This window comes from Doryrhamphus excisus, chromosome 18, assembly GCF_030265055.1.
Source record: "Doryrhamphus excisus isolate RoL2022-K1 chromosome 18, RoL_Dexc_1.0, whole genome shotgun sequence".
In the NCBI taxonomy this organism is placed as follows: domain Eukaryota; kingdom Metazoa; phylum Chordata; class Actinopteri; order Syngnathiformes; family Syngnathidae; genus Doryrhamphus; species Doryrhamphus excisus.
In genome coordinates, this window is record NC_080483.1 from 16,981,063 (window position 1) to 16,993,751 (window position 12,689).

The 12,689-nt window shown below is 42.5% G+C and overlaps 3 protein-coding genes across 8 annotated transcripts in view; 2 read left to right on the forward strand and 1 right to left on the reverse strand.

The window, feature by feature from the left end:
- Positions 1-12,689, forward strand: part of LOC131105915 (dnaJ homolog subfamily C member 11) — a 166,876-nt gene that overhangs the window by 117,990 nt on the left and 36,197 nt on the right. The gene's annotated exons all lie outside the window — the stretch shown is intronic.
- twist3 lies at positions 648-6,869 on the forward strand. The gene is made up of 2 exons (XM_058054438.1): positions 648-1,503; positions 6,153-6,869. The coding sequence occupies exon 1, from the start codon at positions 777-779 to the stop codon at positions 1,332-1,334; it is 558 nt and encodes a 185-aa protein (XP_057910421.1). The 5' UTR covers positions 648-776; the 3' UTR covers positions 1,335-1,503; positions 6,153-6,869.
- LOC131105914 (histone deacetylase 7-like) overlaps positions 7,856-12,689 on the reverse strand; it is a 40,142-nt gene continuing 35,308 nt past the window's right edge. For all 3 annotated transcript variants that reach the window (XM_058054419.1, XM_058054417.1, XM_058054418.1), the window contains exons 21-25: positions 11,290-11,408; positions 11,075-11,208; positions 10,918-11,002; positions 8,445-8,592; positions 7,856-8,382 (exon numbers count right to left, since the gene is read on the reverse strand). In XM_058054419.1, coding sequence (XP_057910402.1) covers positions 8,340-8,382; positions 8,445-8,592; positions 10,918-11,002; positions 11,075-11,208; positions 11,290-11,408 — 529 coding nt within the window. In that variant the 3' untranslated portion in view covers positions 7,856-8,339. The remainder of the gene's footprint in view (positions 8,383-8,444; positions 8,593-10,917; positions 11,003-11,074; positions 11,209-11,289; positions 11,409-12,689) is intronic.

Here is a 12,689-nt window from a genome sequence, read left to right on the forward strand (position 1 = left end):
TTCGTGATGCTGGGTTTTTTTTGGGGGGGGGGGGGGGGGGGGGGGGGGGGGGGGTTGCTGCTGCAGGAAGAGGAACATGTGTGGACTTTAGCCCGAGGACATGGATAGCACAATTAGGTGCTCTCTCACCTCTGCAGACTGAGGTCACTCGGCCACGGGGGGGTCAAAGGTCGTTCTGCCGGTGAGCAGCGCAGCTGAGGCGTCGGGTCATCGAGGTATAACAAGCGCGGCGGTCAGGTGTCGGGACGCAAACATGTCTTTTATTTTGTAGGAATAATAATAGCGTATTTTTCATGGATAGCGACTGGGAAGCGTCCCTTTCCTCGTGTGTTCGGGAATGAGAGCAAGGGGGGCGGGGGGGTGCGTGTGGACCGGAGCGCCAGCCCCAATCTGGAACCCATAAAGTCTCCCGTCATCTCTGCAACATTATGAACGGGCCTTCTCATTGGCCGGGGGAACCACTTACCCCCATGCTGTATCGCCCGCCCAGTTAACGCACACTTCCTGTTTCCCTGCCTGGCTGAGAGGAGGCCACGCCTCTGTAGAGTGTGCTGAGCCAATGAGAAGCGGCCCCAGGCGCCAGGTCGGCGTTTAGGTATAAAAAGGGGCAACGGTGCAGCGGCCTGTCAGATGGTTTGTTTTTGTAGCGTCTGCCAGGTCAGGAAGCGAACGACTCTCGAATCAGGACTCAAGGACCACCGATGGAGTCGTAGGCTACGAGGATCATCCTGGTGCACATTTAAACCGAGGTCAGTTCAAGTGATTTTCTGAAGAAAATGAGAGAAGAGGTATCCTGCACCAACTCCCCCGAAGGGGGTCTGGGGGCCAGCGAGGAAGAACTGGAGAGGAGCTCCAAGAAGAGTCTCCAGGCGGCGAACCGAAAACGATCTCCTCACCCCAAGAAGGACAATCCGGGCCAGGCGGAGGAGAGCGCCACCAGCAGCCCCGCCGGCCCCAAGAGAGTAAAAAAGAGCCCCTCGGCCGTGGTGAACCTGGCCCCCGCCTCGCTGGGCCCCAGGCCCGATCAGCCCTTCGAGGACCTCCACTCCCAGCGTGTCATCGCCAACGTGCGGGAGCGCCAACGCACCCAGTCCCTCAACGACGCCTTCGCCTCGCTGCGCAAGATCATCCCCACGCTGCCCTCGGACAAGCTCAGCAAAATCCAGATCCTGAAACTGGCCTCGCGCTACATCGACTTCCTGTACCAGGTGTTGCAGAGCGACGAGATGGACGCTAAGCTGGCTAGCTGCAACTATCTGGCACACGAGAGGCTCAGCTACGCCTTCTCCGTCTGGAGGATGGAGGGGGCCTGGGCCATGTCCACCAGCCACTAGGAACCCTCGCAGCGTCTTCAACCCTCTTGTGTCCACGTCTTGCCGCCTCTGTCTGCGTTTACGTCCGCCACCTCCTGACCTCCGTCGTCTCTCTTTTTGTCTTTTATTTAAATCTCCCCCGCTCTCACCCAAGTCCAGTACCACAAGACGATCCAGCGCTAGCCCTCAGGTACGAATACACACACACACACATGCGGACCCGAGTTCTGGATGACATCAGGGCGCAGCCCCGCATGTTTATTACCACATTGTAAACAGCCCACGACTGCTTTGCCTCGCCATCGTTTACCTTTCAGCTCAACAAATAAATAACGAGGCAGGAAGGAAACGCTTTTATTTACGTATGTTCTCTTTAAACGTCAAACAAATGTACTTTGTATTCATACGCAGGATTAGTAGTAGTATTGCAATACTTTACTGCAATTAAATCACGTTATCATAAAAGTGATACTTTTGTTTAGAACTTATTTCGACTAAGTTAAAAAGTGTGTCACGGATTATTTGGTGTGTTAAATTTTTGGAACGAGTATTTTTATATGAAGTAACGGGTAGTAGTAGAATAAATACTCGTCTGTAATATGAGAAAGTAGCAGTTTAAATTTCTGTCACTTCAATAAAAGCAAATACTGTGATGCTTGACTAAAGAAAGTACTTTATTAAAATATTCACCCTCAAAAAATAGAATATAAAAAAAATAACCACAAAGGTTGTCTTGGCCCTGGATCCCCCTCGGGGGTTTCGGGGGTCCTACGTTGTCTTCCATGTTGTATCCAGTGTCGTGCAATCAGGCGGCGTCGCTCGGGGCCCAGACTAGCAGGAACCTTTAGATTGGAAACACTTGTGAGCTATTTGGAAGGTGTGTGTAGGACTCGGGTTCGGGGTCACGTGTGTGTGTGTGTGGACTCGGGTTCGGGGTCACGTGTGTGTGTGTGTGTGTGGACTCGGGTTTGGGGTCATTTGGTGGAATTATTTGTTGTCATCTTTGATTAGCGCGTACATCCGGAAAGCAGGATACTAGCGGATGATAGCGATATTTATGTCTGGTGTCTCCTGTTTGTAACTCGATAAGTCAGTGAAAGTTATTTGCGACCGAACAAAGAGCTTTGAAGAACGGGTAAGAAAATGGGGGGGGGTGTATTATGGGATGTCGAGAGCGCATGACGGTGTCCAGACGCACGAGCGGCCATGTGCTCGCTGCAGGTGTTCCCGTCTGTTATTACTAAACCTCCAGCGGCCCCTGAGGTAGAAGGCCGGGGCCCCGGCGGTGTGAATGGAAAGCTGAGCACCCCCCACCCCCCCGACACGTGGAGCGGTGTCCTTGAACGCAACGCAGTAGTCATTACCATCCACTTTGCCTGTTCTGCTTGTTATCATCGACTCCTCAGGGGCCTTCAGAGACAACATCAGGATGTCCCTGTTGGCCCCGAAAGCACATTTATTCACATTTTTAGACGAATAAAAAAAAAGAATATATATAATATGTCATTTATCTTCTTTATATTTTATACAGGAATGACAGAATAATGGGATGAAGCATTATGCAGTATAAAATAATAGTACAATCCATAATTCGAGGCCAAAAGACCATGTGATCTCTCCCAACCAATCACTGATTACCAAGACAGGTCATGCTAATGATGTTATTGGCAACTTTCATCATGGAAAAGCCTGTTTACATTGGTATAATTAAATAATCAATAATAGTAATAATAATAATAAATAATAATTCCTTACATCCCAACAGGAGTTTATTTCATGGTGTACGTATATTATACACCCCTTCTTCTATGTACCCCCTTCTTTCACACTTCCTGTCTTTCAATATGACCATTTTCTAATAGTTCTCATGACAAATTGAGAATAAAATACAGTGGGGAAAATATATTCATCAAAAAGTACAATATTAAAAACTACTCAAATAAAAAATAAGTATTGTATTGTGTACTATGATTTTCAATAGGTGTACATGGATGGATGGATGGATGGATGGATGGATGAGTGGATGGACGGACGGACAAACAGATGGAAGGATGGAGGAATGGATGGATGGATGGATGATGGATGGATGGATGGATGGATAGCTGGAAGGATGGATAGATAGATAGATAGATAGATGGATGGATGAATGGAAGGATGGATGGATGGATAGCTGGAAGGATGGATGGATGGATGGATGGATGGATGGATGGATGATGGATGGATGGATGGATGGATGGATGGATGGATGGATGGATGGATGGATGGATGGAAGAATGGATAGATGGAAGGATGGATGGATGGATAGATGGAAGGTTGGATGGATAGATGGATGGATGGATGGAAGGATGGAAGAATGAATGGATGGATGGATGGAAGAATGAATGGATGGATGGATGGATGGATGGATGGATGGAAGGAAGGATGGATGGAAGGAAGGATGGATGGAAGAATGAATGGATGGATGGAAGGATGGATGGAAGAATGGATGGATGGATGGAAGGATTGATGGATGGATGGATGGATGGAAGGATGGATGGGTGGAAGGATGGATGGAAGAATGGATAGATGGGTGGATGCATGGATGAATGGATGAATGGATGGATGGATAGATGCATAGATAGATAGATAGATAGAATGAAGGAAAAAGCCGCATGGATTTCAAAGGAGTGACATGCTCAGTCTTCCAGCAGCAGTGCAGTGATAGTAATCTGCCACTGAAACCCCTGAGATGATGGTTTGGATCATTAGATGACGATGGTCGTCCATGATGGACGGCAGATGTCAGGCTGTCCAGCGTTTGCCTTCCTTGCCAAGTTGCCCCCCCCGGTAGAAAATGAAGTTGCAGTGTGACGGACGTGTTGACAAATTGCATCTGTTTATCAAATTAGAAGCTGCAACTATGTTCCGGTATTTTCTTTTCATGATGACAATGACTGAGGTCTACGTGAAGCGTCGTTATTAAAAGTGATGTATTTATCATGAACGTGTTGGTGAGGATTTTGTGTCAGCGTTTTATGAATTCATCATGAAAAGCCAAATGATGTGTTTTCACTGCGGCTATCATTTTCTTGTCACTTTTTGCCACACGCCCACGGTCTGGTCCAGCGACTGGATTCTTTCTTCAAAGTCAAGTCAAATATGAGGATGAAAAGTCAAGGCCACTCGTTTGTTTGTAGAATCAATGTATGTGTGTGTGTGTGTGTGTGTGCGCGCTTGGTTCCGTCTAAATCTCTGGCTGCCATCGTGGACTGATCTGAGACCAGCTGCAAAGTGGCTCCTTTTGAACAACTTCCTGTCCTGCAGAGGTTGTGTGCTTTCTGATATGGATCTTTATTTTTAGACGCTAACTAACCGTGGGGCTGTGCTGACATCTGCCCACACGGGACGCTACGCCGTGGGTCTGTTGCTAGGCAGGATCGTATCCAAGGGATGCTGATGCACGCTCGCTTATTTCACACGTAGGCAAGTGAACGCATCACGATTGGCGTGTACTACTTGGCTTGTGGTAAAGTCGCAAGGAAACATGATTTCGTGGTATGATTGACTTGTGACTGGTACTTCTAACCCAAAGTCATCTGGGATAGGCTCCAGCATCAACATACAATATAATACAATAATATATTGTAACTTCATTAAATGTAATATAATAAACTAAATCAGTCTGGTTTATAATCTCTATGATCGTCTACCACCGTTTTAATAAAGACAATAATAATGATTTTTAACATTATTATTTAACAATTATTTATTTAACATCATAATAATGATTTTTAACATTATTACATAAGATTTATTTAACATCTAACATATTTATTATAATAAACTAAATCAGTCTGGTTTATAATCTCTATGATCGTCTACCGCCGTTTTAATAAAGACAATAATAATGATTTTTAACATTATTATTTAACATTTATTTATTTAACATTTATTTAACATCATAATAATGATTTTTAACATTATTATTTAACATTTATTTAACATTTATTTAACATTTAACATATTTATTATGATAAACTAAATCAGTCTGGTTTATAATCTCTATGATGGTCTACCACCGTTTTAATAAAGACAATAATAATGATTTTTAACATTATTATTTAACATTTATTTAACATTTATTTAACATTTAACATATTTATTATAATAAACTAAATCAGTCTGGTTTATAATTTCTATGATCGTCTACCGCCATTTTAATAAAGACAAATAAACAAAGTATATATATAAGTATATATATTTTTGTATATAGGGTCATAGTTATGCTGGAGCCTATCCCAGCTGTTTTTGGCCGAGAGGCGGGGCAGCCAATCACAGGGCACAGATAAACAAACAACCATTCACACTCACATTCTTGCCTATGGACTATTTACATTCTCCAATTAATCTACCATACATATTTTGTATTGTGTATTTTATAAATAGAGAAAAATAGTTTAAAAAAATAAAAAATAAAAAAATAAAAAATAAAAAATAAAAAATAAAAAATAAAAAATAAAAAATAAAAAATAAAAAATAAAAAATAAAAAATAAAAAATAAAAAATAAAAAATTAAAAATTAAAAATTTAAAATTTAAAATTTAAAATTTAAAATAAAAAAAAAGAATAATAGTTTATATGAGTATAATATCCCTTTACATACACTGTATCATGATAATAATCTCACAGATGAAATTCCAGTTTTAAAGCACCTTTGTGGCCTAATCTGTGTCGTTGTGTCTGCAACATAATCCGCTCCATAATTCATCATAATTCTGCCATCAATCACAAGCTAAGCCTGTCCAAGCGTTGGACATGGAAGACATGGAAGACTCATCTCATCTCTCCTTTTCTCTCCAGGACGCCAACAAATGGGAAAAGTTACACTTTTAAAAACCCCTCTTCCGGATATGTCCCCCACTGGTGACACGGACATCCTCCTCGAAGTTGACTCTTTAGTAGAGAACCCCCTCCCCTCCCCCTTCACCCCCCCACCGCGAGGAGACGTGATCAAGGCTGCTGTGTGTGGACACGACGTGGGCACAGCCAATGAATGTTTACAGCTACAATGCTAATAAGCTCAATCCCACTGACTCTCCAAGGCCCGGCTCCCGAGAGCAAAGCGGAACGGACTGCGGTTCTAATGTGCACCCATTGGACCTGGTTCTTTGTCAAGGGGCACCAACTACTTCCGGCTTTTACACTCGATGAACAACAAACTTCTTCTTTTGATGTTGTTGCTGTTTTATCTTGGCATGCAAGAAAATATGATATTTTTTGGCATTTGGTCTCCTTCATCAGCTACGTTGCTAAACGTGTACGGCAGAAAGGGAGCGCTGCCGTGTGGAGAGGATTTATGATTTATGACTCTTAGATTGTTTGTATAGTTTTGCATTTGCTTGGGATTTTGTGTCAACTCCTGTGGACAATAAACTTTTTTTTTTTTTTACAGGTTGCAGCATATATATTTGCGTATATTGTCAAGTCTTTTTTTGGGGGGGTGAGGTACTAAAACAAACTAAATATTTAGTATAATTTTTTTAAAGGAAAATACATATACAGTATATTTGGGTTAATTGCTGAGCCTTTTGGAAAATGAGATGGTGGGATAAATACAATTTATAATGAAAAAAAAATAGTTTCTGCATAACTGAGCATATTTTTGGATGTGGTGTTGAAATAAAATCATTATAAATTTTATTTTTTAAATTTTTTTTACAGTAAAACCTTGAATTACTGCACATGTATTTCAGTATATGTGGTGCTGAAATCAAATTAAATAGAAGTATTCCAAAATAGGAGCCTGGAGCCTATCCCAGCTGTCTTAGCTGGCAAGAGGCGGGGTCCACCCTGAATAGACAAACAACCATTCACACTCACATTCATACCTTTGGACAATTTGGAGTGGCTAATTAACCTAGCATGTTTTTGGAAAAATTGTGCTTTGAGTGAATAAAGGCGATTTGATCATTTTAAATGAAAGTAAATATTGTATTAGTATGCAAATAAATGGATCGCTGCATTTATTTTAATATATACAGAAGTCAATATAAAGTAAAATAAAAAAAAACATGGAGTCACGTTTTTCAAATGAATATAATTTATTCCTTATTTTTTGGGTGCGATGAGGGGGTAAACAGTAGAAATGTTTAAAAAAAAAAAAAAATCAAATAGTCCTTCACGCAGCTTGGTCAGATACTTCATTTGGTCTCTAAGTATGCACATGGCGGATACTGTTTTTTTTTTTTTTTAATGATCTCATATAGAAAAATAATCTTTTTAAGACAAGAGGTGAGTGATTGACAGTAAAGTGGTTTGCGTTCACATTGTCAGCAACGTCATGAGCGGATGAATGCTTGGCGTGGAGGTGAGCAACATCATGTATGAAACGATCTACAGCACCTCCGAGTATAAATAAAAAAATAATTCGGTAATTTGGAATGACTTTCCAAAAAAAAAAAAAAAAAAACTTAAAGCCAAGCCGGTCCGCAGACGGCACGTTGTACGAATAAATGTTTGTGCTAACATGCTAACGTGACTCGGGTCCACACAAACGGTCATCGTTAGCGAGGAAATACAAAAGCTTGAATAAGAACCACAGCAGGAATGCTCGTCCACAGGTACAAAATAATAATTCATAACAAAACCACGCCCACCGGACTCCATCGATCATGGATGAGTGGCGGCGGCGCACCGAGGCATCATGGGTGATTTGTGTCTTGTGTCAAATACTCGAAAGGCTCGAGTCGGGATGAAGTTGATGAGTCTGGTCAACGGATGCCGGAGTTTTTTTGCGAAACAAACGTCCACGTATCCACGGCAACGTCCCACAGTGTACAGTGCAAAAGGCGGGTTGTCATGTGATCAGTGGCGGCGCCATCATGAGACGTACGGGTACTGTACATACATCCAGCAGGCGACCTTTGACCTGGCCTTCCAGGCTACAGCAGGCGGTGTGAAGGTCATTTACAAGGTCAAGGTGGAGACATCTGCCTCCACTCAGCCCGAGGAAACGTCTGCTTCACGTCTAAATTCGGGATTCGCTCTTCATGTGGAATGACTTTTCTCCGCCGTCGTTTCCGAATGATTCCTGTTTGAACAAAAAAGACGTTATCAACAGGAAGTGACACGTGACGCCAAGTGACGGCTTGCCTCTCGGAGGCGCCGGCGGTCATCGACAGGGCGGCGATGGCGTTGACGGCGTCGCTGTCCGAATCTCGCCTCAGCCATCTTCTCTGGGCCTGCAGGTAGGACAGCTCCACCGTGGCGCCGGCGTCCTTCACGCTCTGCCAGTAGTCGCCTGGCGAGGCGGAGCGGAGAACATCAATGTTGCGTTCGTAGCAAAGGATGCGTCATCGACGTCCGAGCCGATAACTTCGGAAATGTAAACCGAACGCGGGCGCGTGACACACGTCGGACGTCTGGAAGACGGCGTGAACATAACGTTGATATTTTTCACCCTGCGGCTTAAATGATAGGATTAACATTCTTGTGGCTTTGCAAATATTTTTAACGAATCTAATTTGCTTGGGATAACATTTGTGTGCAATCAGGAGGGGACGCTGTGAAGGTCGTGTGCCGGAGAAGTCTTTGAAGATAATTGGAGCCAGGGCGGCCGTGTGTGTCTATGTGTGTGTGTGTGTGTGTGTGTGTGTGTGTGTGTGTGTGATGGCTGCAGGGAGGGATGAGTACCCGAGGGAGGAAAGGAGACGAGGTGACGAGGGAGCAGAAGTGATGATCATCATTTAAAAAAAAAAAAAAAAAAAAATGCAACTATAACGGAGCCTCAAATTCCGACACACTCCATTCCAGCAGACTGGATATGGAGAACAAATCCCGTAGGAAATCATGGAATCATGGAATCACTTCCAGGGTCACAATATCATCATCATGAAAAAACCTCAACTATTTTTAGGTAATATTCTTCATGGTCGTCATTATTTATTATTAAAATAAAGTTTCTAACAGGCTGCACGGTGGACGAGTGGTTTGTACGCAGGCCTCACAGCTAGGAGACCCGAGTTCAATTCCGGTTTCCTCCCCCATTCCAAAAACATGCTAGGTTAATTAGCCACTCCAAATTGTCCATAGGTATGAATGTGAGTGTGAATGGTTGTTTGTCTATATGTGCCCTGGGATTGGCTGGCCACCAGTCCAGCTGGGATAGGCTCCAGCACCCACCGCGACCCTCGTGAGGAAAAGCGGTAGAAAATGAATGAATGAATGAAAATTAAGTTTCTAACAGGCTGCACGGTGGACGAGTGTTTTGCGTGCATGCCTCACAGCTAGTAGACCCGAGTTCAATTCCGGTTTCCTCCCACATTCCAAAAACATGCTAGGTTAATTAGCCACTCCAAATTGTCCATAGGTATGAATGTGAGTGTGAATGGTTGTTTGTCTATATGTGCCCTGTGATTGGCTAATGGCCACCAGTCCAGGGTGGACTCCGCCTCTCGCCCGAAGACAGCTGGGATAGGCTCCAGCACCCACCGCGACCCTCGTGAGGAAAAGCGGTAGAAAATGAATGAATGAATGAAAATTAAGTTTCTAACAGGCTGCACGGTGGACGAGTGTTTTGGGTGCAGGCCTCACAGCTAGTAGACCCGAGTTCAATTCCGGTTTCCTCCCCCATTCCAAAAACATGCTAGGTTAATTAGCCACTCCAAATTGTCCATAGGTATGAATGTGAGTGTGAATGGTTGTTTGTCTATATGTGCCCTGTGATTGGCTAATGGCCACCAAGACAGCTGGGATAGGCTCCAGCACCCCCGTGACCCTTGTTACGGTAGATAAGCGGTAGAAAATGAATGAATGAAAGTTTAACAGATTACAGAGATGTCATGTTCACAAACGATTCGGGTCTTTTGAACGACTCTTTAAAGTGAAGATGAGAACTTTGTTCACACCTGCGCTCTGTATCTGATTTTATCATATCAGTGTGAACGGCACAATTCCGATTTTTTTCAAGTGCGACTCCGACTTCATTCGTTTGTGGATATAAATCCGATATTTAAGCGATGTGACTTCATCGTGAACGGGATTTTAAAAGGGACTCACTGATGTAGGCGGTCATGAAACGGTTTATCGTGGTTTATCATGCAAAACTTGCCAATACCAGCCTAGATTTTTACGTAGTATCGGCTCGGAAATGAAATCAATGGTATCGCACATCACGAGCGCTCACGCTGCAGCAATGTTTACTTCGGTAAACGCCGGGAAAAGCGAGCGATGTCACACGTCACTTTTTCCGATGCTTTGCGTTCATATTAAAATATCGCATTTGTGTGGTCATGTGATGTCAACAACAAATCGGAATTGTGCATGATGTCCTGCTTAAGACGTACTAATCTTCTTATAGGTAATATATCGTTATATATATCGTTCACTTAACGAGATGTTCAAAAGATCCGCCGTATTTGGCATCCGCCATGGCAGCGGGGCAATCCGGTTGCCGCGTAACGCTCGTAATCCTACCAAGACGTTACTCTATCACTGGTGATGTTGGATTTTAGGCTGCTTAGCTACAGCGGTAGTTCCCCTTCACGTGGCTGTAGAGAACCTGCATTGGAAGCGCTACTGGTTGTTTAAACAAGGGACCAATCTGGGCTTATTTGATTGTGGTTACCTTGAACCTGGATGACACTCAGTAGTGACTGCACCGCGTTTTCACACGGCTTCTGGTCCAACACGGACTGTGCCAGTGGCTCCACCTGGGGTCCCAAACAGGAAGTAGCAATGAGATGATGCAGTATCTACTGTACGTGTACGTATGTATATCTTACCTCCATTCCCAACAGGGCACTAACGCAGGCTTCGGAGGCGTCACAGATGGCCTTGAGGTCGTGTCCCCCCTCCAGGGCTAGAACCACCCGACCGCCGGCCAGCGACATCAGTTGTCGGGTCAGAAAGCCAAAACCTGGTCGGGCACAGATACGGTTGAACGGAGATGCGTGGTTTGCTTATCGATGTGAACGCATGGCTGACTGAGTCTTCTTACACTTCGCTGTGACCTTGTAGCCTCCCAGCGACGGTAAATGACCTTCCACAGCGTCGAAGCCCGCCGACACCAGCACAAGATCGGGGGAAAACTCGTGGGCGATGGGCATCACCACGGCTCTGAGAGGAACCAAAACAAAACTCCATAAACGTGTACTTTGGACTTCTTATGGTAATGGTAATGGTAATGGTAATGCTAATGCTAATGGTTTTATTTCATTTGAACATGCATCAGATTCCAATTGAGTGCATCCCATAATCAGTTCCCAGTTCCACATGTCCAAAAGGAGTAGGAAGAAGCAAAGCTTATTAAATCCTACCCCTCCATCTGGTACTTTTACAATCACTAACTGTTACATTTGTTCACTTCCTGCTTTCCTAATATAGTTTAATTTTTTTGTTGTTTTTTTTAATTAAAAAATTAAAGAAAAAATTTTTAATAAATTTTATTTAAATTAAAAAAATACATTTAAAACTTAAAAAAATAAAAAAATTAAAATTAAAAAAAATTAAATATTTTAATTTTTACAATCAGTAACTGTTACATTTGTTCACTTCCTGCTTTCCTAATATAGTTTTAGGGGTTTTTTTAATTAATTTTTTTTTAATTAAAAAAAAATGTAAAAATGTAAAAATGTAAAAATGTAAAAATGTAAAAATGTAAAAATGTAAAAATGTAAAAATGTAAAAATGTAAAAATGTAAAAATTTAAAAATTTAAAATTAAATAAAAAAATAAAATTTTAAATAAATTTAATTTAAATAAAAAAAAAATTTAAAACTTTCAAAATAAAAAATGTAAAATTAAAAAAATTAAAAAATTTTAATTTTGAAATTTATTGTGAAAATCACGTCAGCTAGTTGGTTTCAAATAGATCAGATGCGTGATATGAATTACTCATCATTTTTGTCATTAAAGTTGTAAGAATTTTAAGATATAACAGTGGTTGAAATTGTCTGACCAGTTCCAACGTTTCCAAACATTTCTACCTCGGAACAGACTCTATCTATTCCCGCTACGTCCTAGCGCAGTGGTTCCCAAACCTTCCAGTCACGTACCCCTTCAGACATTAGACCTAAAGCCAGTACCCCTTAATCCTGCACATTTAAAAACCATAAACTTTTTAAAATCCTGGCATGAAAGTGCTCGGAAATGTTCATGCATTAGTGAAGGGTTGCTTCATCACCTCTAAGATCGGGCGTTTGGGATTATAAAAACGTTAATTAATTGACAACACAATGGGTACGTGGACCCCACTTTGGGAACCTAAGCCCTACGGGAAACATGTTTCAGTTGCCGAGGACCTACTAAGGAATGAAATATTAATATTGCAGTGCAGGAAGACAAGGGTGAGTATAAACGGAATAAGGTGACTGACATGTGTCCGTCTGGTTCATATTT